The sequence below is a fragment of the Urocitellus parryii genome, chromosome 6 (assembly GCF_045843805.1).
Source record: "Urocitellus parryii isolate mUroPar1 chromosome 6, mUroPar1.hap1, whole genome shotgun sequence".
NCBI lineage: Eukaryota > Metazoa > Chordata > Mammalia > Rodentia > Sciuridae > Urocitellus > Urocitellus parryii.
Window position 1 is genome coordinate 74085216 of NC_135536.1, and position 27606 is coordinate 74112821.

Genomic DNA, 27606 nt, shown 5'->3' on the forward strand with positions numbered 1-27606 from the left:
AAATGATAATTTCAGCCTTAAGTCTGATGTGAGAGTTTGTCTTGTGCTTTTGTGATGGTAGTATTGCTCTTAAAGACATTATTTCAGAAGCTTTATTTTCCTTGACTTTTCCCAACTCTGTTGCCATACTTTAGTCTCTTTATTTAAGGAGGTTTTTAAAAGTTACCATAACAACAAATTTCATCTCAAAAATACTATCTTCAACAATAGGAAATGAAAAATGAGAGGAAAGTTAAATGGACATAGACAAAACAGGGTAAACAGAGAGAGTAGACGTCCCAGTATTTTGTTTTGGGTACCTTGTGATGAATGGCATTAAAGCATTCCTGAATCCATTCTGTCACCATTGCCATTTCTGGACTGGTTATTTGTCTCATAGTTTTTTCTAGAGTTTCTGACAGTTCTGAAAACCATAATGTTACTTTGCAATATTCCATTTTACCTAACTCTGCATTCTAAGTACTCTTTCAAGGTTTAAGAAACGGTGGTTTAATATAAGTTTAAAAAAAAATCACATTGTAAAATATTTATTCCTTAACATTGTTGTTATACCTAAAATATACATTAATCTTTTTCTCCCCCTTTTCCATTGAAAAGAACCACCAATCTTTCCAGCAAGTTGATGGAGTTTAACTTAGGTACTGATAAACAGACTTTCTTGTCTAAGCTTATCAAATCCATTTTCATTTCCTATTTGGAGAATTATATTGAGGTGGAGACTGGATATTTGAAAAGCAGAAGTGCTATGATCCTACAGCGCTATTATGATTCAAAAAACCATCAAAAGAGATCCATTGGTACAGGAGGGTGAGTTTTTAAAGTTAAATATTATATTGAAACTGAAGACTTTTTTTTTTCATTTCAGATGCCAATAAACATTTCTTTTTATTGCTAAATAATATTGCATTATATGGATATATGATACATGTTGAGTAGACATTTAGGTTGTTTAGAGTTTGGATTATTTGGCTTTTTGAGTTTTTTATGCATTCTAGATATTAATCCTGTGTCAGAAGAGAGGCTAGCAAAGATTTTCTCCCATTCTATAGGTTTTCTCTTCACATTCCTAATTGTTTACTTTCCTGTGAAGAAGCTTTTTACATTTGATGCTATTCCATTTATTAACTCTTGGCATTATTTCCTGAGGTTTATGCGTCTTATTGAGAAAGTCATTGCCTGTGCCTATAACTAGGGCATTAACCTACGTTTTCTTCTAAGAGTTGCATGGTTTCTGGCCTAATTCATAGATCTTTGATCCATTTTGAGTTGATTTTTGTGCAGGGTGAATGATAAGGGTCTAGCTTTATTCTTCTACATATGGATAACAAGTTTTCCCAGTACCATTTATTAAAAAGGCTGTCTTTTGGGGCTGGAGTTGTAGCTCAGTGGTAGAGCGCTTGCTTAGCATGTATGACGCACCGGGTTCCATCCTCAGCACCACATAAAGATAAGTCAAGTAAAGACATTGTGTCCATATACAACTAAAATATATATATATATATATATATATATATTTTAAAAAAGGTCTGTCTTTTCTCCAATATATGTTTTTAGTACCTTTGTCAAGGATCAGATGACTGTGGATATGTGGGTTTCTCTTTGTGACTTCTATTCTGTACCATTGATCTATGTGTCTGTTTTTATGCCAACACCATTGCAGTTTTTGTTATTATAGCTCTGTAGTATAGTTTGAAGTCAGGTATCTTGATGCCACTAGTATTGCTCTTTTAGCTTAAAATTGTTTGGGCTACTCTGAGTATTTTATTCTTCCAAATGAATTTTAGGACTGGTTTTTCTAGTTCTGTGAAGAATGTCCTTGGTATTTTGATGGGGATTGCATTGAATCTGTATATTGCTTTGGGTAGTATGGCCATATTTAACAATATTAATTCTGCCTCTCCATGAACATGGGAGGTCTTCTCTAATTTCTTACTTCAGTATTCTATACTTTCATTGTAAAGGTCTTTCATCTCCTAAAACTGAAGGTATTTAAGAACATTATTACATTTGGGCAAACTTAACAAATATTGACTGTCACAAATATTTTCTCCAAAGAACTCTTTTAACCCACATTGTTTGTACTACTGACCAAATCCTGCTCTTGAACCATGTTTTGGGGGGGAAAAAAAACTAACGTGATTAAAATATGTAAAACAGACACTTGACAATTAAAAAAATGTGTATCAAAGACCTAGGAATTAGACCAGAATCCCTGCATCTACTAGAAGAAAAGGTAGGCCCAATACTTCCACATATTGGTTAAGCTATGGAATTAACTTAGATGCCCATCAACAGATTAGAAAGAAATTGTATATATATACACAATGGAACATAATTTGGCCATTAAAAAGAATGATTTTATGACATTTGCTAGTAAATGGGTGGATCTGAAGACTATCATGCTAAGAGAAATAAGCCAGTCCCAAAAAACCAAAGGTCAAATGTTTTTGCTGATATGTAGACGCTAAACCACAGTAAAGGGGGGAGTGGAAGAAGAGAAGTTCTGTAGATTAAACAAAGGGGAACAAAAGGAAGTGGGTGGTAGGAATAGGAAAGACAGTAAATCTAAAATAATTCTATGAACATATATGCAAATACCGTGAGCACCACCATTGTGCCTACCCACAAGATGAGGTCATAAGTAGAATAAGGTATATCCTATGCTTGTATAATTTTATCAGAATGGCTTCTATTGTCATGTATAACTAAGAAGAACCAATAAAATAACATTTGAAAATATTTTAATATAAAACAATATCAGTGATATCAAGAGTTCTGGTTTTATTTTTGCCCCCAGTGGTGAGGATTGGGTGCTTCTACCACTGAGCTACATCTCCAGTCTTTTTTATTTTGAGACAGTGTCTTGCTTAGTTCCCTGGGCTGACCTAAAACTTGATATAGTCTTGCCTCAGCCTTCCAAAATACTGAGATTACAGCAGGTGCCACTATACCTGACTTTTCTTTTTTTCTCTTTTTCCCAGAGTAAATTATTTTAGGTCATTGACTAAGAATCACATCATTTTTGTTATTGTTATTGTTGCAGGTGGAGAACAAAAAACAAATAGTTTACAATTTAGTTGGTCCTGAATTGATAAGTTTGGGGGATCACTTGAGTATAAAACTATTAAATTAATATTTTAGAGCCTGCAGCTCTTCACATACTAGAAGAAAATGACTGAGTAGGTGGCATCTCAGTTGTCCATACCTTAACTACCTCAAACCTAGTTGATTCTAGGAGGTAGAATGACTTCTGGGTTGCCATACAATCAGAGTTGAGAGTCCACACTCTATACACCTATATTATTTTCATGTTTCTCAGTTTGTGTATTAAATAATGACCAGAGAGAAGTATAACTAGGAAGAAGAGGCATAATCTGAAAGGCAGTACAGAACAACTGATGAACAGTCATAAGATATTTTTTAAAAAAATAAGTTCACAGGAGCTATATATAGTCTAGGATGAAAAAAAAAAGAGATACCCCATATAATAAATGTTCCAGGTAATCCTTGATCACTAAGAGAAGCTAAATTGTGTTTAACGGATCTGTTTAATGTAGTGAAGAAATGTGTCAAATCTTTAAATGGTTGAATATATTAAAAGTCATTAAAATTTTGGAAGTTTTATTTTTAAACAGGACTATTTATCTTTTACGTTTACTTATTTGGAATAGCTTGCTTCCTGGTTGATTTAGAATTGTAAAGCGGAATAGGATTTTAGAGATCCTAATTTCAAGTTTCATTTTCAGATGAAGTTTTTCACAGAACTAGTTTTTGGAATTAGAATTTAGATTTTTCGGTTATTGCTTTTGTTTTTGTTGATGATGTATACTAAGTTTGAGAATACTTGAAGTTAAAATCCACATGTTCTTTTTTCATTTGTCCATACTAGTATTCAAGATTTGAAAGAAAGAATTAGACAACGTACCAACTTACCACTGGGGCCAAGTATTGATACTCATGGGGAAACTTTCCTATCCCAAGAAGTGGTGGTTAATCTTTTACAAGAAACCAAACAAGCCTTTGAAAGATGTCATAGGGTAAGATTGATTGTAAATTTGTTTTACTCATGATTGGTGTATCTATTTTAAGTTTTACCTTGTTGATACAAAGATAAAATCTATTCTCTGATTAGAAGCAACTATTTTTTTCTTTGCTTTTTAAAATTTTTTAATTGACATGTAAAAATTATACATACTTATGGGGTACCATGTGATATTTTCATACATGTCTACTTTGAGGAATGTTCAAATCAGGGTAAGCATATATATCCCCCTCAAACATTTCTTTCCTTCTTTTTTTTTTTTGGTAATGAAAACATTCAAAAGCCATTCTTTTAGTTTTTTTGAAGTAGAAAGATTATTTTTATTACCTGTAGTCACCCTAATAATTGCAATGGATGCAACAGAACACCAGAAATGGGTTATCTTTTATCTACCTATAACATAGTACCTGTTGACCAACCTTTTCCCGTGCCTTTCTCCTCACCACCCCCTCAGCTTGTGGTAACCACTGTTCTACTCTTAATTTCTTTGAGATCTCCTTTTTAGAGTGAGATCATTCCTGGCTTATTTCATTTAACATAATGTCTTTCAGTTCTATCCCATGGTTGCAAATGACAGGATTTCATCCTTTTATGGCTGAATATTATTTCCCTGTTTATATATACTACCTTTTCTTTATCTGTTCATCAGTTGATGTACACTTAGATTGATTTCATTTCTTGGCCATTATGGATAATGCTGCAAGAAATATGGGAGTGCAGATGTCTCCTCAATGTGCTGATTTCATTTCCTTTGTATGTATACTTGGTAATGGATCATATGGCAATTCTAATTTTAATTTTTTAAGGAACCTCCCTACTGTTTTCCATAATGGCTATACTGATTTCTATTACCACTAATAATGTGCATGGTGGGTTCCTTTTTCTCCACATTATTGACAACACTTATAATTTTTTTTATAATAACTATTCTAATTTGAGAAAGGTGATCTCATTGTGGTTTTTATTTGCATTTCTCTGATAATTAGTGATGGTCAGCATTTTTCATATATCTGTTAGCCATTTATATAAGTCTGGCCTATTGTCCATTTTTAATTTTATTTATTTTATTTTAATTTTATTTATTTATTTATTTTGTTGTTTTGGATCCTTATATGTTCTAGACATTAACCTCTTATCAGATATATAATTTGCAAATATTTTCTCCTGTAGGTTGTCTCTTCACTCTTGATTATTTCTTTTGCTGTGTAGAAGCTGTTTAGTTTGATTAATCCTGTTTTGTCCCTTTTTTTAATCCCTATGCTTTCAGGGTCTAATCCAAAAAAATCTTTGCCCACTCAAATGTCATGAAGTATTTCCCCTGTATTTTCTGTTAGAATTGTTATAGTGTCAGGCTTACACTTAAGTCTTTAATTAATTTTGAATTGATTTGTGTATGTTCTTTTTTAAATGTGAGTAACCATTTTTTCCAGCACCATTTATTGAATGATTTGTCCTTTCCCCAACATGTGCTCATAATACCGATGTCAAAGATAGTTGGCTATTCGTGGGTTTACTTCTAGGTTCCATTGGTCTTTGTGTCTGCTCTTATGCCAACACCAGGCTGTTTTAATAAAACTTGGTAGTATATTTTGAAATCAGGTATTGTTAAGTGTCCTAATTTTTCGTTTTATTCAAGCTTGCTTTTGTCCTTTGGAGTTTTAGTGGTTCCATAAGAATTTTAACATTGTTTTTTTCTAGCGCTGTGAAGAATGTCATTGGTAGTCTGATGGGGATCATATTGAATCTGTAGTTTAGTTGGGTACTATGGACGTTTTAACAATATTGATTCTTCCAGTCTATGAACATGGGCTATTTTTCCATTTTTGTATGTCCTCTTTAGTTTCTTTCATCAGTGTTTTATAGTTTTCATTAAAGATATCCTTCATCTTTTTGGTTACATTTATTCCTAGATATTTATTATTTTGTAGCTATTGTAAGTGGGATTGCTTTGTTGTTTTCTTTTTGGGGAATTTACTGTTGGTCATATAGAAATGCTATTGATCTTTTTCTTTTCTTTCTTTCTTTTTTTTTTTTTTAAATCTTCTGACTGCTGAATTTGCTTATTTGTTCTAATAATATTTTGGTGGATTCTTTGGGTTTACTAAGTTTAAGACCATGTTGTTGGCGAACTGTGAGGATTTGTATTTTTCAATTTTTCAAACTTAACTACTGTGTTGAATAAAAGTGGTGAAAGTCTGAATCCATGCTTTGTTCCAGATCTTAGAATGTTTTCAACTTTTCCCTGTTCATTATGAAATTAACTGTGGACTTCTTACATATGGCTTTTATGATGTTGAATTATGTTCTGACCTTGTCTATTTGTTCAGAGTTTTTAATCTTGAAGAGAGATTGGATTTTATCAAATGCTTTTTCTGCATCTACGAGATGATCATATAGTTTTTATCCTTCATTCACTTGACGTGTTGTGTCACATTTACTGATTTATGTGTGTCAAAGCATCTCTTAGATGAATTCCCTTGGTTAGATGGATAATCTGTTGGATATGCTGTTGGATTCAGATGGTAGTACTTTGTTGAGGATTTGCATCTGTGTTCAACAGGGATATTGGCCTATAGCTTTCTTTTTGTTGTTGTTGTAACCCTTGTTTGGCCTTGGTATCAGAATAATGCTGGCCTCAAATAATGTGTTTGGAAGAATTCTAGTATTTGGAATTATTTGGGCAATGTTCGTATTCATTTTTTTTTTTTTTAAAGAGAGAAGAGAGAGAGAGAGAATTTCTTTTAACATTTATTTTTCAGTTCTCGGCGGACACAACATCCTTGTTTGTATGTGGTGCTGAGAATCGAACCCGGGCCGCACGCATGCCAGGCGAGCGCGCTACCGCTTGAGCCACATCCCCAGCCCCTCGTATTCATTTTTTTACATATTTGGTAGAATTCAGAATTGAAACCATCTGGCTCTGGACTTTCCTTTTATGGGAGGCATTTTATTACTGATTTAATCTCATTATTCATTACTGATCTGTTAAGATTTTTCTATTTCTTCATGATTCTATCTTTGTGAGATGTATGTGTTCAGGAATTTACCTATTTCTTACAAAATATCGACTCTTAGTATACAGTTGTTTGTGATAATCTCTAAGATCCTTTGTATGTCTGTGATGTCAGTTACAGTGTCTCCATTTTTATCTCTGATTTACATACAGACATTTTCTTAGTGTAGCTAAGGTTTTTTTTAACTCATCATTTTGCTGATTCTTTATTGATTTTTGTGTGTGTGTGCACTTTATTTATTTTTGCTCATCCTTCTAAATCTTCTACTAATTTTGAGTATGGTTTGTTCTGTTTTTCTATTTCCTTGAGACTCAAGAATAAATTGTTTTGAGATTTTCCTACTTTTTTGACATTGGCATTGACTGTTATAAACTTCCCTGTTTTGCTTTTGCTGTCCCATAAATATTGGCGTTTCCATTGTCATTTGTCTCAAGACGTTTTTTAAATTTTTTTTCTATATTTCTTTATGGATCAATTGGTGATTCAGAAGTCATTTATTTAATATTCATGTATTTGAGTAGTTACCAAACTCTTTCTTGTTGTTATTTTCTAGTTTTATTACACTGTAGTTATTAAAAAAATACTCAATGTGTTTTTTAGTTTTTCAAAATTTGTTGAGACTTGTTCTTTGGCCTACCATATGATCTGTCATGGAGAATGTTCCATGTACTTTTAAAAAGAATATGTATTCTGTAGCTTTTGCGTGGAATGTTCTGTAAATGTCTATTAGGTTCAATGGTCTAGAGTACAGTTTACTATTTGTTACTGTGTTAATTTTCTGTCTGGATGATCTGTTCTTTGCTGAAAATGGGGTGTTAAAGTCTATACTATTATTGTTTTGGGTTCTAGCTCTCTTTTTCTATTTGCTTTATATATCTGGGTACTCTGATATTGGGTGCATATATATTTGTAATTGTTATTTTCTTTTGCTGAATTGAATCCATCATATAATGACTTTGTTTTAATTGCTTTTGATTTAAAGTCTACTTTATCTAAGTATGACCTTACTTTCTTTTGGATTCCATTTGTATGGGATATCTTTTTCCATCCCTCCACTATTGACTATGTTCATTCCTAGAAATGAATGAATTTTTTTGTAAACACTATATATAGTTAAGTCTTATTTTTTAATTCATTCACTCTTTTAATTGGATAATTTAATCTATTTATATTTAAGATGATCATCAATAGGTAAAGTCCTATTACTGCCATTTTATTACTTGTTTTCTAGTTTTTCAATAGTCTTTTTCTTTCTCCCCCTTTTATAGCCTTCCTTTGTTGTGAAATGTTTTCATTCTTTGCATATTATTTTTGCTGTATCTGATTACAGGTTTTTCTTTTGTGGTTACAGTGAGACTTATGAAAATCTCTTTTGATTATTAGAAGCTATTTTGAACTGAGAACTTAATTTTGATTGTAAGGATAGGAAAAGAAAGAAAAATAGTAATTTAAAAACTCTATACTTCCTATATTTTGAATTTTTGACCTATTTTGCATTTTGTATTTCATTTTTTTTTCTTTTGGTCTAAGGATTGAACCCCAGGGACACTCAACCCTAAGTCCTTTTATTTTATTTATTTATTTTTTATTTTGAGACAGGGTATCACTAAGTCCCTGAGGGTGGCTTCAATCTTGGAGTCCTCCTGCCTCAGTCTCACCTACCGCTGGGATTACAGGCATGTACCACTGTACCCAGCTTATCTTTTAACATATTAATGTGTTTTTTTTTTTTTTTTTTTTTTGGTGCTGGGGATTGAATCCAGGGCTTTGTAAATGTAAGGCAAGCACTCTACCAACTGGGCTGTATTCCCAGCCCCTTAATGTGTCTTTTATCATTTTTGTTTTGTTTTTTAGGTTTCATACTAATGATATAAATGGTTTATGCACCAATTGACAATATTAGAACATTCTGAATTTCTTTGTGTATTTACTCTTACTAATGAGTTTTAAACATTAGAGCATTTTCTTCTTACTTATTGGCATTGCTTTCCTTCAATTTGAAGAATTCCCTTCAGCATTTTTTGTAATAGAGATGTCATGGTGATAAATTCTCTCAACTCTTTTTGTCTAGAAATGGTTTTTCTCTGTCTTCACTGCTAAAGCACCGTTTTGCTGAGTGCAGTAATCCTGGCTGACAATCCCCCCTGCCCTTTAACTGTGAATATCTCATCCTATTTCCATCTTAAATGTTAGGTTTCTGCAGAGAAGTCGGAAATCAGGCAGACTGGAAGACTTATATGTGTTATTTTGTTTTTCTTGCTGCTTTTAGAATCCTTTGTTTTTAATCTTTGGAAGCTTGGTTATAATGTAACTTGATTGGGTTGAATGTGATGGTTGACCTTTGACCTTCCTACACCTGGACATTTGTATATTTCCCTGAGTTTGGGGAATTTTCTGATAGTTCTCTTTGAATAGGTTTTCTATTCTTGGCATTCTTTTTTTTTTTTTTTTTTTTTTTTTTAGAATTTTTTAAATATTTATTTTTTTTAGTTTCGGCAGACACAACATCTTTGTATGTGGTGCTGAGGATCGAACCCGGGCCGCACACATGCCAGGCGAGCAGGCTACCACTTGAGCCATGTCCCCAGCCCCATATTCTTGGCATTCTTGAGTCCTCTTGAACCCCAGTAACATGAATATTGTTTTCATTTAATGCTATCCTATAAGCTTTGTTCATTCTTCTTTTTCTCTCTTGATTGATTATATTCAAATAGCCTGTTTCAAGTTCACTGACTCTTTGCTTTAATTGATTTGCTAGTGATTTTATCATTGATCCCTTCTATCACATTTTTCATTCTATTTATTGTAGTTTTCAGCTCCAGGATATTTATTTTTTTAAATATTTTTTCTTTAGTTGTAGATGGACACAATGACTTTATTTTATTTATTTATTTTTATGTGGTACCAAGGATTGAACCCAGTGCCTCAGATGTGCTAGGCAAGCTAGGCAAGCGCTCTACCACAAAGCCACAACCCCAGCTCTTTTTTTTTTTAATATTTCAACATATTTATTAAGTTTCTCTGATAAATTACTGAATTGTTTCTTTGTATTTTCTTGAAGTTGGCTGAGTTTTCTTACAATATCTATTTTAGTTTTATCTAAGAGATCATACATAGTCACTGGGGTGGTTTCTGGTGCCTTATTTTGTTCATTGTATGTGTTTGTGGGGGGTCAAGGTTCCTTGAAAGTTTTTGATGTATACAGCACTATCTCTGTATTGAAAGTTCAGATATTTAGTCTAATCTTTGTAATTGGTCTGTGTTTGTATACCTCCTTCTAGACTATCTAAGCAGGCTCTATGTTATTTTTTACTGAGATTGTGGTTACTACCATTGTTTTAGCACTAGAGGGCATATGAAGCACAAGTTTGTTCCAGATTCACAATGGGTGTGTTGTTTAAGGGTGAACTAGGGGAGTACTTTTTAAAAAGGTAGTCCATCCCTGCTGGTCCTGAAAGTCTCCATTTGGGATCAGGGTGGTCTCAGATGTACACCAAATTGTTGGACCATGGTTGGGCACAGGGCCTCACCATGTCTGTCCTTTAACCCTGAAGCCACAACTTAACCCACTTTCCTCTTCTTCGGTCCAAACAGTGACTGTGTTGTGCTGCCTGGGGATAGGTCAAGGACAGGGAGGCAATCTTGTAGTTATCGTGGCTACTGTGAGGTTGGATCTCATCCAGAGTTCATAGCTCATTAAGACAGGTGCATCCTATATGCAGGACGAAGTCCCACAGTGCTGTGGCCTGCTAGGTGCTGTGGTCTGTGGTCCAATACCACCATAGTGGATTGGATGTTTTATGGTCCAGAATTAGGCTGTGCCACTCAGTCTACAGTTCTACCTGGAAATGGAGTAGATTTAGAGTTTCTATTTGTGGACTTTGCCTGGAAATAGAGGCTATTGAATTCTTTCTAGTGTTGAGTTTCACCATGCAGACCCACTACTGAGTTCTAAGACATAGTCCTATACTTATTTCCCTGTCCTACCCTTTAGCAGATGAAGTCTGTCTCTATCCTCTATTGCTTGAGGTTGAGGTATGTGCCTGAACACAACTCTGTTTGCAGGTTTCTTCCTGACTCCAAGGCAGTCCAGAAGCTCCATCCACAGGCACTGGTCTAGGACTAGGGGCAATGGGGCACTGCTTACCCCTGGATTTCAGATCATGGTCCAGACACTAGTCTAAGCACTTCAGAGAGAGAGAGAGAGAGAGAGAGAGAGAGAATTTTTAATTAATCATCATAATTATCATCATAATAATCCTATTTATAGATGAAGAAACAGACATGATTCTTAAGTAGAATTAAGAATTGAGGCAATGTGAACTTTATTTATATTGATGTGTATAACGTATGAATTTATTTTGAGGGTCATAAATTATGCACTTATGAATACAAATCAATAGAAATCAAGTCAAAGAATATACATGAGCAATTTACAGAAAAGGAAATGTAAAATATTAATATAATATTCAGTCTCTTTAATTGGGAAATGAAACTTAGGAGAAATGCCATCTCGTTTTCATTAAGTTGACATAAATTAATAAGTCTGATGCCAAGTATTGGTGACAAAGTAAGGCAACAGGAATTGTCACACATTGCTAATGTGAGTAAAAATTTCTATAGTTACTTTGAAGAGTAATTTGGGAATTCCTTAGAAAAGCTCATATGTGCAAGTGATATATCCAATATAACAGTATTGTTTGCATTATAAAAAATTAGAAGCAATTCAGTGAAAAAGAGAAATTGGAAAACTGGCACTGTTCATACCCTAGAAAAACAACAACAATTTAAATGAGTCAACTGGAATTACCTGTATCATCATGAATAGATCTCAAAAATATTTGATAGTGATATGACAGAATCATAGAATATTTTTAAAGAAACTATCAAATAGTGTGTATAGTGATATCTTATGGTTTTCGTTTTAATTTTCCTAATGAAATGATCAATGCAGAACATCTTTTCATGTATATATTTGCCTTCCGTATTTACTCCTAGATGAAGTGTTCATTCTTATCTTTCATACAATTTGGGTTTTTTTGGGGGGGAGTAGAGTTCTATATTCTCGTTACACTTTATTAGCTATGTGATTGGAGATTTTTTTCTTTTCAGTTTGTAGCCTGTACATTTAATTTCTCAACAATATTTCAAAGGATAGAAATTTTTAACTTTGATAAAATCTAATTTTTCTGTTATGGGTGGTATTTTTTATATCATACATATTTATCTAAAGGTCATACAGATTACTTCTTAAGTTTTCTTTTAGTACTCTTAATTTGAGATTTTACATTTAGGTCAATAATCAGTTCATAGTTAACTTTTATACAAAATATACAATGTAGATTGCAGCTCAGTTTTATATATAGACTATCATGTTTCTGCACATAAGGACGATTTTACACTTTTCTGTTATAGATACTTTTATTTTGTTCTTTTGCCTTATTCCCTGGCCCAACTTGTATGATTTTGAATAGAGATGGGGAAAACAAATACTTTCCATTTTTCCTGTTCTTAAGAGTAAAGCATTTCGTCTTTCACTGTTATGTATGAAGTTAAGCATGGAGGTAGAAATACAAATGAGGAGTAAAAGTTGGGGTAGTTATTAAGAAGACCTTATATGAGGGTTCAGCATCCCTAATCTAAAAATACAAAAATCTGAAAGACTCCAGATCTGCAATTTTTGTGTACCAATGTGACACCACAGTGAAAAATTCCATACTTGTTTCGAGAGGACAGGTAGGTCTCAGTCAAAATGAAGGCACACTCATGAAAAAGAATGACTTCATGGGCTAGGGTTGTAGCTCAGTGGTAGAGTTCTTGCCTGGCACATGTGAGGCACTTGGTTCAATTCTCAGCACCATATTAATAAAGGTATTGTGTCCATCTACAACTAAAAAATATAAAAAAAAATGACTTCATGACTTTTGTTGGTAAAGGATCTGGAGATTGTCATGCTAAGTGAAATAAGCCAATCCCCAAAACTAAAGGCTGAATTTTCTCTCTGATAAGTGGATGCTAACACACAATAAGGGGTGTGGGGAGAAGAATAGAAGTTTATTAGATTAGATAAAGGGGAATGTAGGGAAGGGAGGGAGGATGGAAATAGGAAAGACAGTAGAATGAATAGGATATAACTTGGCTATGTTCATAAATGAATATGCAACCAGTATAATTTCACATCATGTACAACCATAAGAATGGGTTCCTAATTAGAATAAGTTACACTCCATATATGTATAATATGTCAAAACACAGTCTGTTGTCATATATATGACAACATATACACACATATACACACACACACATATATATAAAGAACAAATAAGAAATTTTTTTTAAAATGCAGGCACACTAAAAATATTCATGTTTAATCTTCTAGTTCTATTCCCAAGATGTGTATATCTGTGTCTTTCTCTCATGTATGTATGTGCCTGTCTGTGTGTCTCTTATACACACACACACACACACACACTCACTCACTCTCACTTTTTTCCCTAAAATCCAAAAAATTCCCAAATCCCAAATAGTTCTAGTTCAAGCATTTCAGAGAAGGGCTGCTTAGCTTGCAATAAGCATTACCCTGAGAGGTCACATGAAACAGCTTGACAAAGGTAGAAATGAATTTATAAATAATTTGAGAAAGCAGTTAAAAGAAGTTAAGAGTACTTTTCTATTTTTTAAAGGTTAGATTTCATTTTGTCAGAGTAACTACTAATTTTTTTTACTAGTTTATGAGCAGCATGAAAATGAAAAATTTCAGCTTACTGTATGTTAGCTGTGTTAAAAACACAATACTTTTCATGTTTTATTCTAACCTTAAAACTAGAAAGTGAGTACTATTAATATTATTCCCATCTTACAAATGAAAAAACTTAGAGTTGGTGAAGTTAAATTTTAAATTGAGGGTTAGTGAGGTTAAATTTTAAAGGTTCACTAAACCAGGAAATTATGGAATTATTTTATGCATATTTTATACTGCATATATTAATTTATTTTTCATAAATAAAAAATCCTTTTTGTTCTGAATGTTACTAAGTAGTCCTTGTTCAGTCAATGACTCTCAAACCTCTTTGACCTTGACCCATTATAACAAGAAATGCAGTTTACATGTTATCCCACTATATGTTTTTTTTATTTGTGTGCACACACACACACACATAAATGGTATAAGGTGTATATGCATGTATTTCTTAAAAGTACAATTGGATTTCACTAATACATTGCAATCCAAGTTCAAAAAACATTTCTCTGAGGCAGGAGAATTATAGATCAAGGGTACATTGCTATTGTGTGTGGACATTGGGAGGTGGAATATGAATCATACTGTGTCTTTGATAGTTAAGAAAAAATCACTAAAAAAAAGAGTTGGCTTTTTTAAAAGATAGACCTGAGGAGTAATTTTTGTTTTGTTTTGTTTAAAAGCTCTCTGACCCTTCTGATTTACCGAGGAATGCCTTTAGAATTTTTACCATTCTGGTGGAATTTTTATGTATCGAGCATATTGATTATGCTTTGGAAACAGGACTTGCTGGTGAGTATATTTGTATTAAACTTTCTGCTAAATTCCTTTAATCCTGCTTAAACTGTATATATAATGTTGTTTCATGTATAATCATCTCTGTACATTGAATTTGGTTAAGTGCAGTGAATTTTCAGCTTCTACAGTGCAAGGATTTGCCAAGTGCTGCAAACCATGCAAAGACATGGTTCTCTCATATTGTTTACATACAGTGAGGTAGGGTAATAGGCCACATAAGTCACTACAATGTATGGCAGAGTAGATTGCTTTGCTATATATTGTAAAATTTCAAGGAACAGAAACAAAAGAGAACCATTCTGACTGGGAAACTGGTGTAAGGTTTAGAAGGGAAAAATTTTAAAAAATAAGTCTGTAAGAGGATAGATTGACATTAACTTTTTTCTTTTACTTGTTAGTATAAATAGTGTAATAATGACTTCTTCCCTGGATTACAGCCACATTAATCTAGTTGCCCTCCTGACCTCACCATATTTTCAATGGTCATCTCAAATTTAGCATATCCACAACAAAACTCTTTATCTTTCTCCTAAACTTGTTCCTCTCACATGTCCTTAAAAGCATTGCTATTCACCTGTGGCTCAAGTCCCAAACCAAGGAGTTGCCCTAATTCTTCCTTTTTATCAACCCTGATAGTCAACCTATCAGCAAATCCTGTCAGTATCTTTCCAAAAAATAGTAAAAGTTCATTTACTTTTTTCTATCTCCACTGTTGCCACCCTAGTTCAACTTGTCATCACTGGTTTTCTGTGTTCACTCTTTCCTTTCCAAGTTACTGACTTTATATTATAGCCAGTTTAATTATCATTTCCTTGTTTAAGAAGCCTGACTTTTGATCTGCCTCTTATGTATTCATCCTTTCCACATACTGCATTTCCCCACACTATTCCAGACACTCTGGTCTTCATTCTTTTTCCTAAGTTAGGCTCTTTGCCTAAGTTAACATTTAAGGGATGGGAATGGGAAACTTGGTGTTTCCCATCGCAAAAAACTTTTTTCCTCAGCTCATCTCATGGCTGGCTCTTCAGCCATTTGATCTCAACTAAGATGTCACCTTCTCAGGTCTTTACTGATCACCCTAACTGAAGTAGTACTACTGTCTCGCTTATTGAATTGTCTCATGATTGAATTAACTGTATTTTAAACTGGGGATTGAACTCGGGGGCCATTGAGCTATACATTCCTATCCATTATTTTATTTTTTAAATTTTGAAACAGGGTCTCACTCAGTTGCCCAGGCTGTCCTCACACTTTGCAATTTTCCTGCCTCAGCCTCCCAAGTCATGGGATTGCAGGCAGGTACCACTACAACCAGATAGAATTAGCTTTTTAAAGTAACATTTATCACATTGAAATTTTTAAATGTTAGTGTTTGCCTCTACTTCAGAATTTATTCACTTAACACTTATATGACTACTGCCAGACCCATGGAGTTTATATTTTTGTGGAAAGATAGAAAAATGATTAGGAAGTACAATGAAGGAAAATGAAACTGAGTAAGAGAGATAGTAATGGAAAGGTAGAGTGAACAGTGTAATTTGAAGTTTTTTTTTTTTTCTGAAAGGGTGATTTAAAAAGGTATCTCTGAGAAGATGAGAGCTTAATGAAGTGATAGAGTATACTAATAAGATAGAACATTCTAGGTAGAGATAACATTAGGAACCTTTTATCTAGTGTTGTACCTTAGCATCCAGAAACTACATAGATGCTCAGAAAATCTGTATAGGCTGTATAAAATGAGATTCTGTAAAGTTTTAACTATGAACCAAATTAGCCATAATTCAGTCACTTTGGGTTCACTCTGCTTTATCATTTTCCATTTTTTTCATGTTGTTACTCTTATGATGTAAAAAAAGCATTTTTTATATTACAGCTTTATAGTTATACATAGTAGCTGTGTTCATCCTGACAAACTCATAAGTGCATGGAGTTTGATTTCAGTTCATGATCCCCCCTTATCCACCCCCCTTTTTCCTTCCCATCCTTTCTCCCTTGTCCCATATTCCTTCCTCTACTAGACTTCCTTTCACTTGTCTATTTATTTATCTTTGATTGGTTTTACCTATGTATAAAGGTGAAGTTCCCTGTAGTACATTTATATATGCACATAACATGATTTTTTTAAGAATTCATTCTGCATCACCTTCCTTTACCCACCCCTTCACTCTTCCTCTCAGTCACCTACTACATTACTGACCTTGCCTTTATCTTTGTTATCCTATCCTTTCTTATATATAAAAGCATTTTTTAACTTAATTATGATAGGCCTTTGGCATCAAATATTTAACCCTTGACACTTGCAAATGACTCAATAATTTTTGTTGGGATAATAATACCTCAAAGATGAAGAATAAAGAAAATAATGAAAAAAGTAACATGAATTTGAATCTGTCTTATATGAAGGATTTGTTATTCAGCAAGTATGGAAACCTGGCATCTTCATTTTAATGGCAATATTCTTTTTTTGGAATGGAAATTTTCTTGTAAAATGGGAAGATTCCTCATATGCATAAGTGTTTCTCATGCATCTAGTTAATACTCAACTGCTATTATTTCTAACGATTGCATAAAATTCTGTGGAGCACATATAAGGTTACTATATCTTATTTTGCATTGTTTCCATTTTGTAGTATAATAATGCTGAAATTAACCTTCCAGAGTTCATTTTCCTAATATTGAACTATTTTCTTTCATAAAACACAAACATGAAATTACTGGATCAAAACATGTTTTATTTATTCATTTTTCTAAATTTTGATACAAAATTTTTTACCTTTTAATTTTGATATAAACTGTTTTCCTGAAGATTTTTTTTCTTAACCAGTATATACTGCTACCAACCTATATGCATGTACCAGTTTTTCCATTCATTATTCAATATTTCTTAAAAGCTTCAATAATTTAGGGATTGGAAACATACATCAATATTGCCTTAATTTTCTTGTCTTATGATAAAGGATATTTCCTACTTCTGTTGTTGGTTTTTTTTTTTTTTTTTTTTTTTTTGGCTCTTAAAAGTTTGTGTCGAAGCCTGTAGCTTTCTTAACAATTGATTTTTTTTTTTTTTTTTTTGGTCAGGGAGAAAAACACTTTTATTTTTCATTATTAAAACTGAAAAGATCATTGTCCTATAAAGACTTCTATATATTAAGCTTCATATTGTCAGCTATGGATATTTTTCTTAGTCTCTATTTTCTTTTTAAGTTTACTAGAAGAACAAACAATAGGGACCTTGAAATTCATCAGTTATTCTTTAAAGAAAGGAGGAAACTGAAATCCATAGAGGACAAGCTGACTTTTTTGTCTGCTGCTTTATCAGTGGACTGGCTTGATTATCATTCTGAATATTAGGAATTTGCTGAGATTGGAGGTTTTGAGTATTTTTGAGGAAATAGTAGAGAAAACGAGTCAAATGTTAATTTTAGGCACATTACTGACAGCATTATATAGGATAGACAATTAAAAAAAGAGGCTTGAACAAGAAAGATCAATAAAAAATGTATTTTAACTATTATCAGAGATAAAGAAACTTGGTTTTTTTTTTGTTTTTTGTTTTTTTTAATTATGGAAAGCTGGGTGCAGTGGTGCACATCTGTAATCCTAGCTGCTAAGGAAACTGATGCAAGTTCCAGGCAAACCTGGGCAACTTAGTAAGAGCCTGTCTCAAAATTAAAGGAAAAGAAAAAAGACTAGGGATGTGATAGCGTACTTGTCTAGCATGTACAAGGCTCTGGTTTCCATGCCCAGTATCACCAAAGAACAAAAAGAAAAGAAAATAGTGGGAATATATTCATATCACATGTGAATCATGGGGCACCAGAGAGCTAGGAAAAGAAAGGAGAAGGTAGAACTCAAGAAGAATTGGTAATTGATTTATTTTTAGGTTTATCTAAGCAAATCATGAATATGATAGTCATTTGGGCATAAAATTTAACTTTGGGTGAATTTTAAGCTATTAACAAGCTTAGTTTTCCTTTGTCTGTAAAAGTCATTGCCAGTTTATTAAAATAACAGTTACTTTTATTCATATTGTATATATAAAACCACATCTTTTTTCTGTTGCTAAGATGAATTTTTTTAAAGATAATTTTCATTTATCTGTGTTTTTCAATTTTAGGAATTCCATCCTCAGATTCTAGGAATGCAAATCTCTATTTTTTGGATGTTGTGCAACAGGCCAATACTATTTTCCATCTTTTTGACAAGCAGTTTAATGATCACCTTATGCCACTAATAAGGTAAGTTATGTTGTCATATTTTTATTGGTATTTCAAAGGATATTTAGAATAGTTTTATTAAATTTTAAAAATACATATTCATGAAAGCATCAAATAGGATGGAGGTGTGAAATGAAAAGATCTTTTCCTTCTTCCTTGCATTCTTGTTTTCTGTTTCTACTGTGCTATTAAGTTTTGTTGCATTTGAAAAGACTTAATGTGTCCTAAATCTAAAATTGAAATCTAATGTTAAAGAAGCCCTACAGCTTAATGCAACTCAGCATATTTACTCCTTCCAAGGGTCTAATAGACACAATCCACCTGTAGCTGCTTGTTATTAAAGATGCACAAAAAAATTTATGAGATTAATAGGAAAAATTTTGATGAGACACTAATATCTGGTTTATATCTTTATATCAATTTTATGAACTTTTAAAGAATATGAGAAATAAGAAATATGTATTATGTGAATATGTTTTACCGATTTTTATGTAGTACCATTATTGACAAGAGAAACTATTCTTATAAAAGAAAAATTTTAGATATGTTGTTGTAAACATTGATATACCAAGACTGCCTCAGAAACAATTTCAAGAGTGAAGTCACTTGTGATCCATGAATCATACTTTGAAGGGAATTTGCTTTTTAAAGAGCTGTTGCCACATAGCAAAAAACTCACATGGTGTTTGGGTTGCTTATTCTTTAATATTTCAGGTGTTTTTAATATTTTGGCAGCATTCAGAAGGCAAATATAATTATTGTTGCTTATTTTACTTTAGGGACAATAAGTACAACGGTTCCTCTCCAAATTATTGTTAATGATTTACTATATTCTTAAGAGTCTGGTGATACCTTGTGAATTTTCTGAGTGTTTTACCAACTATTTACTTATAAATTAAACCATATAGTTCCAAAATTAAACATGTTTGTATTCTTAAGGGCTGTTTCCTCAGAGATGAGAATAGCAAATTTAACTCTTCTTCCTTTCCTTTTAGTGGATAATTGTTTTCTTGTGTGACTACTGTAATAAACTGGGCATATGAACGTAAATAATTATTTTGTACTTCTTGGATTTATGATCATGTCTGTTGGTATCGTATACATATGAATATGAAAAACTTAGAAATTAGGCTATTGATGCATTTTTTTCCTCCTTTAAATCTACAATAGCTCTTCTCCTAAGTTATCTGAATGCCTTCAGAAGAAAAAAGAAATAATTGAGCAAATGGAGATGAAATTGGATACTGGCATTGATAGGCAAGTTGCTGTTTTTCTTTGAAATTTTTAAAAATTATATAAATATTATGGCAGCAAAAAAAAATTTTAGAGAAACTTATTTGAATTCCACCGTCTTGCTGTAACATTTGATGTTATTTTTGTGAACAACTTTTAACCTTATTAGAATGTTAATTGAATCCCCAAGTTATTTTATTTCTGAAAGTAAGTATAATTAGATATACTTTTAAACTAGATTCCATTAAAAACCATTTTTTGTAAGCACCCCATCTCCACTCTAGATATTCACAAACTACAAAATCCATTAAAAATGGTGTGTAATATATAGTATTATATTTATTTAGAACTTCCAGGCTTATGTATGAAATCTTTTAAATAAATACAGTAATTTTCTAAAAGTACTTCTAATATTTGTTGAAGATAATTACCTGCTCATAGTACAGAGCCCAAGGGGTCTGTCTGGGTTTTTTTCTTTTCAATTCCCTATATTTTTTATTGGTACATTAGTCTATCTGTTTTGGGGATGATGATGTTCATATATTTATTGATGATGATAGTATCTACCGATTATCAAGCATTTGCTATATACCAAGCACAATATAAGGGCCTTTACCTATATTATTTCATGTATTGGGTAGGAACTACTATTTCCATTTTACAGATGAGGAAATGGAGACTTTAATAAATTTGCTCAAAACCACACAGATAATGATGGTAGAGCTGGAACTCTTTAAAACCCATGGTACTAAGATTTGGGTATAGATTTGTATTTCTGTAATTCTACTTTCTCTTGTTCAGTAAAGCATATTTGAATGTAGATTTTTAATAGCCTTATTTAAAAGATAACTGAGAATCTAACTTATGCAAATATTGAACATTTTTACTTTATGTGTAATAAGAAGTTACTTGCAACTCACCTTGCAATTCACTTGCAATTGACCTTGACACTAAGACTGAGAACTGTTGACTATATGGTATGTGCTAATAAAGGTGAAGAAAAAATAGAATAAAAAGTTGGAAAAAGAAAGGGTGTTATAAAATCATTCAGAGTAGTTTACTGAAGAATAGGTTTAAAAGAATCTTGAAAATTTGTCTTACTGTTTTCCCCAGCTTTACTGAAGTTTAATTGACAGATAAAATTTGTTTACATGTAAAGTGTATAATAAGTTTTGACATATTTGTACTTTGTAAAATGATTACCACAGGGGTTGGGGTTGTGGCTTAGTGATAGAGCTGAGGCACTGGATTCAATCCTCGGCACCACATAAAAATACATAAAATAAAGGTATTGTGTCCACTACAACTAAAAAAAACCATTTTTTTAAAAAAATGATTATCACAAGAAAGCTAATTAAACATTTCCATCAGTACATGGTTACCATTTTTTTTCTTGTGATGAAAAGGCATATGATCTACTCTTTCAGCAAAGTATGAAAATAGTATTATTAGTTATAGTCACCATACTGTACTTTAGATCTCCAGAACGTATTAAATTCTGCCCAACTGAAACTTTGTACTCTGACTCCTTATTTCCTCTACCACTCTCTCCCTCACAGTTCTTGGCATCTACCATTCTACTCTGTACTTCTATGGGTTTGATTTTTTTTTTAATTCCACATATGAGATCATGTAGTATTTGTCATTGTGTATTTGACTTATTTTATTTAGTTTAATGTCCTCCAGGTTCATCCATGTTGTCACAAATGGCAGGATTTCTTTATTTTTTATGGCTCATTAGTACTCTGTGTATAAGTATACACATTTTCTTTGTTCATTCATTTTTCACTGGAAATTTAGGTCGTTTCCGTATTTTACCTATTGGGAATAATGCTACAGTTAACCTGGGAGAGCACATATGTCTTCAAGATATTAATTTCATTTCTGTTGAATATATACCCAGTAGTGAGTTTGCTGGATAATAAAGTAGTTCTACTTTTAATTTTTTGAGGAATTGCCATACTATTTTTCCATGATGGCTGTATCAGTTTACATTCCCACTTTAGCATGCAGAAGTTTCATTTTCTCCACATCCTAGCCAACACTTAGCATCTCTTGTCTAAGCCATCCTGGCATGTATAAAGTGATATCTCATTGTGTTTTTTATTTTAATTTTTCTGATGACTAGTAATGTTGAGACATTTTGTATATCTCTTGGCCATTTGTATGTCTTCTTTTGAAAAATATTTATTCAGGTTCTTTGCCCTTTTAAAATTTGTGTTATTTGATTTTTTTCTCCTATTGAGTTGTTTGAATTCTTTATATAATATATTCTGGATACCTTTACGAGATATATGTCTTTGAATATATTTTCCCCTATCTGTAGGTTGTGTCTTCACTATGTTAGTTATTTTCTTTGCTAAAAAGAAGCTCTTTAGTTTGATGCACTCTTACTTATATAGTTTTGCTTTATTGTCTGTGTTTCTGGTGGCCTATCAAAAAACCATTGCTAGAACCAATGTCAAGGAGTTTTTGCCTATGTTTTTTTCTGGTAGTTTTACATCTTAAGGTCTTATGTTAAAGTCTCCATTTTGAATTGATTTTGTGTATATGGGAAGATAAAGTTCCAGTTTTATTCTTCTGTATGTGGACAACCAATTTTTACAGCACCATAAAACAAAGAGGCTGTTCTTTCCCTGTTGTACATCTTTGGCACCCTTATCTCAAAGATGAGTTGAATTCAGGAAGTGTGATGTCTCTAGTTTTCTTCTTCTTGCTCAAGATGGCTTTGGCTATTCAGGATTTTTGTGATTCCATATGAATTTTTGAGTTGTTTTTTTTTTTGTTGTTGTTGTTGTTGTTTCTGAAAAGTGTCACTGGAATTTTGATAGGAAATATATTGAACCTATATATCAGTTTGGACAGTATAGACATTTTAATGATATTAATTCTTACAAGCCATGAACATGAGATGTGTTTTCATTTATTTATCTATTTTTCTTTCAGGAAAGTTTTCCTAGTACAAGTCTTTTACTTCTGTAGTTAACTTAATTCCTGAGTATTTTATTCTTTTTAATACTATTATAAATGGGATTGTTTCCTTAATTTCCTTTTTGGATAATTCATTAATACTGTATAGAAACACAACTGATTTTTGTATATTGACTTTGCATCTTGTAACTTTACTGAATTCAGGTTCTGGCAGTTTTTTGATGGAGTCTTTAGGGTTTTCTCTGTATAGTAACATGTCACTGAAGAGGCAATTTCACTTCTCCCTTTCCAGTTTAGGTGTCTTTTATTTCTTTTTCTAGCCTAAATTGCTTAGGCTAGGACTTCCACTACTACAGTGAATAGAAATGGTAAAAGTGGATATCCTTGTCTTTTTTTCTGATCTCAGGGGAAAAGCTGGATTTTCACTGCTAACAATTATATTGTCTATGGGTTCATCTATCATATATGTCTTATATTATGTTGAGGTATATTCATTCTATACTTAAGTTTGTTAAGAATTTTTGTCATGAAATGATGTTGAATTTTGCCAACTGCTTTTCTTATCTTTTCAAAATATGATAATGTCATTCTTCATTCTGTTTATTTGGTATATCATGGCTATTGATTTGCTTATATATATTGACTCATTCTTGCATCCCAGGGATAAATCCTGCTTGATCATGGTGTATGGTTCTTTCAGCATGGTATATGATTCTTTCAGTGTGCTTTTGAATTCAGTTTGCTAGGCTTTTTTTTTTTTAAGCAAAGTTCATCAAGGATATTGGCCTGTAATTTTCCTCTAGTGTCTTTGTCTAGCTTCAGTATCAGAGTTTGCTGGCCTTGTAAAATGAGCTTGGAAGTGTTTACTGCTCCCATTTTTTTTGGAAGAGTTTGAGAAGGATTGGTGTTAATTCTTTAAACGGTTGGTAACATTCACCAGTGAAGCCATCTGGTCATGGGCTTATCTTTGTTGAGAGGTCTTTGACTGCCAGTTTAATCTCCTTTTTCATTACTGTCTGTTCAGATTTTCTAATTTCTTCATCATTTGTTTTTAGTAGGTTACATGTTTCTACAAATTTACCTATTTCTTTAATTTGTTAGTATATAATAATCTTTTGTTTCTAGTCAAGATCACATCAGATTATACATAAATAGAACTTCATTCACTATCATTATAATATGTATACATATATATTATAGATGTTACAAACATTACTTTTGACAAGTATGTATTTTCCTAACCTAAACCCTTTATGTTAATTTGTTTCTGCTTGCTTTGCCTCAGAATACCTAAAAAGAAAAAAAAAATCACTTTTGGAAAGTGGGGAGGTTAGATATATGCTAAGTTTTGTTTCTGCTTGCTTTTTCTCAGAATACCTAAAAAGAAAAAAAAAATCACTTTTGGAAAGTGGGGAGGTTAGATATATGCTAAGTTTTCAAAAGTGTATGAAATATATATTTCCTGTCTTATCAATACATGAAATATTCTCTTTTGTCTTTCCATATAAGTCATAATCTTGGTGTTTTTATTACTTAATACATTAAAGGCATAGTGGTCTGTGAAGGTCTCTCAAGTGTGACCCTAAATATAGGCTTAGCGTTCCCTTGAATTCCTAATGATAATTTTAAAGCAGTATCTATCCATTAGGCCTAAATGAACGTATCTTGCCTTTGAAGCTCATATCTTTCCTTTCTTGTTGCTTCATTTTTCAGTCTTTTATTTCAATGCTGTACATTTACTGAGAATTTGGGGCATCTGTCTCATAATTTTTCTTTTTACCTTAAATCAGGTTCTTTTTATGTCTCTGTGTGTAAACCATTCATCTTATCAATCATCTTCACTTAAACATCTACTCATATACCTCACAGGATTGTTATCATTAGTAATAAAAACCTTAAACCCAAATGCCCTACTCTACACCTACTTTTTTTTTTTTTTTAATACCAACTTCAAACCTCCCATTTTACCAACATCTTAATTCTCCTCATGCCTGTTTTCTGACCTCAGCAGGACCTCTGTCCTTTAATCTTTTCATTTTGGGTCATTCTGTTATCCTTTTCCTAACTTTACTTCATTCATTATTGTGCCCAAATCATATGGTCCATCTCTTAAATTACTGCCTTATATTTACTCTAAATCTACTTCCTTCAACCATGACTGTCACACAGACCCTAAATTCTGGATCATTCTGGTCTCTTTTATTCCTATAATTGGATGGCTATTTGCTGTTGGAGAATATCACATAATTAATATGTCACTAGTACTGTTAGAAATTCATGCCCTCGTTTCTCAGTTGGACCTTTAGTAGAATTTCTTCATCTTCCTGATTATCCCTAGATTATGAGACTCATGTTCTCCACTTGCTCTCCAAAACCTTAGTCATTCCTAAACTGATCTTTCCACTTTATTAAACATTCTCTCTGTCTCATTTTGCCTTTGAAGATCTCTAGTAGTGAGGAAATAAGTCAGCGACAGATTTCTAAGGTCTTAAAGACTTCCTTAAATAAAGCATTCGACAAAGAATTTTTTTCTCTGTTTGGGGCAGGGAGTCAGTAAAATAATGAGCTTTTTGATATCAAGACCTAGATTGACTTTTTTAAAAATCTAAACTTTACCAATTACAAAATAGTTTTATGGTGATATGAAAAAATTTAGTACAGATAACATAAATAAAAGTCAATATTGAATAAATTAAATGGATCAAATATGTTGTGTTTTCAATTCTCTAGGACATTAAATTGTATGATTGGACAAATGAAGCATATCTTGGCTGCAGAACAAAAGAAAACAGATTTTAAACCAGAAGATGAAAACAATGTTTTGATACAGTATACTAATGTGAGTAGAACTGTTCAATTTGTTAATAAAAAGTATCTGTTTTGTTAATTATTTAACATTTTTATCAGTGTGTCTTACTACACCTAAAGTTTTTTTTCTTTTATACTTAGAAATTAATGAAAAACAATGTGTATTTTCTCCTTAATTAAACTGATGCACATAAACTACATAATAAGTTTAGTAAAACTTTTACAGGCCTGTGTAAAAGTCTGTACGTATGTAAGAAAACAAGTGGAGAAGATTAAAAATTCCATGGATGGGAAAAATGTGGATACAGTTTTAATGGAACTCGGTGTACGTTTTCATCGACTTATTTATGAGCATCTTCAACAATATTCCTACAGTTGTATGGGTGGCATGTTAGCAATTTGTGATGTAGCTGAATATAGAAAGTGTGCCAAAGACTTCAAGGTATGTATACACAAATACCAAACTTGTAAATGAGGTTAGGAACATAAGTCAGGCCATTTAAATCTTATTGTGGGCTGGGGATGTGGCTCAAGCAGTAGCGCGCTCGCCTGGCATGCGTGTGGCCTGGGTTCGATCCTCAGCACCACATACCAACAAAGATGTTGTGTCCGCCGAAAACTAAAAAAAATAAATATTAAAAAAAATTCTCCCCCAAAAAAAAAATAAATAAATAAATCTTATTGTAATGATTATTAAGAAATTTATAATATTTGTTGAATTGTAATGAGATGAGATCCATCACTTTCTGCCTGAAAATAGTTCCAATCGTATTTGCAATGTTAATATTTTTTTGTGTGTTTTATTTTAGACAATGTCATATTTCAGTTGCATAGTTCAAATGGTCTTATTGACAGCCATGACTACTGCTGTGTCTGGTACATATCAAGAAAATAATATATTTTATTTTCATGTATGTCTCTCTCAGATCATTTTTCCCTAAATTTTAAAAATTTAAATTATTTTTAAAAGTGCTATATTATTGATAACTAGTTGTAGTCTATCAAATTACATAATATGAGAAAACTGATATAAATCCTTTCACAAGTTTGTAGAGCTTTTGTAACTTCTGAAATATTTTTACTCTTTAGGAGGCTTAAAAAATCTAATATTTTGAACTTCCATAATCCTAAGTCCTGACAAAACTGTATATAAGAAGAATTTGCAAAACTCATTATAAAATGGGAAATTGTTTTGTCACTGTTATTTTTTTCCTTCTCTCAATTCAGATTCCAATGGTATTACATCTTTTTGATACTCTGCATGCACTTTGCAATCTTCTGGTAGTTGCCCCAGATAATTTAAAGCAAGTCTGCTCAGGAGAACAACTTGCTAATCTGGACAAGAACATACTTCACTCCTTCGTACAACTTCGTGCTGACTATAGATCTGCCCGCCTTGCTCGACACTTCAGCTGAGGTTAAATTCACAAACAAAGTGTGTTGTACTTCATCAGGCCTCGGTTGATAGAAAGCACAGGAGATTCCTTATGACACAGCCAACATTTTATGGAAAAAATGACTGGAAGAAAACAGCAGCCATACTGACCTTTGAAGTTTTATTTGAAATTTGGACACCCCTAGCTGTATTTTGCTTTTTTTCTTGTTAAGTTGAATTTTAATTCCATTCTTTATTTTATAACTTTCAAATTCTGTAAAACTATGTCACTATTTTCATCCTAGAAAATGTTGGTGTCAGAAGGCAAACAAAATTTACCAGTGTTCCTGTTCGGGTTCTTTAACATATTCCATCTTGAAAATTTACCATCCCATTTTTCATTAAGAATGGGTGAAATACAACAAAATCACATTTATTTATTCACCAAT

At 32.4% G+C, this 27606-nt stretch overlaps 1 protein-coding gene across 1 annotated transcript; it reads left to right on the top strand.

The window, feature by feature from the left end:
- Positions 1–745: 745 nt before the first annotated feature.
- Positions 746–27606, top strand: LOC113179484 (exocyst complex component 5). Its single transcript, XM_026384117.2, has 8 exons — positions 746–807; positions 3890–4037; positions 14479–14587; positions 18711–18831; positions 19981–20067; positions 25705–25813; positions 26009–26224; positions 27010–27606. The coding sequence occupies exons 1-8, from the start codon at positions 746–748 to the stop codon at positions 27196–27198; spliced, it is 1041 nt and encodes a 346-aa protein (XP_026239902.2). The 3' UTR covers positions 27199–27606.

What these genes read in the sequence shown, in the direction of transcription:
- LOC113179484 (XM_026384117.2), top strand. Translation starts at nt 746, where the DNA reads ATGATCCTACAGCGCTATTATGATTCAAAAAACCATCAAAAGAGATCC. An exon ending in TTGGATACTGGCATTGATAG is followed by an intron (nt 20,068 to 25,704) that starts GCAAGTTGCTGT and finishes TCAATTCTCTAG; the next exon opens with GACATTAAATTGTATGATTG. An exon ending in AGTGTGCCAAAGACTTCAAG is followed by an intron (nt 26,225 to 27,009) that starts GTATGTATACAC and finishes CTCTCAATTCAG; the next exon opens with ATTCCAATGGTATTACATCT.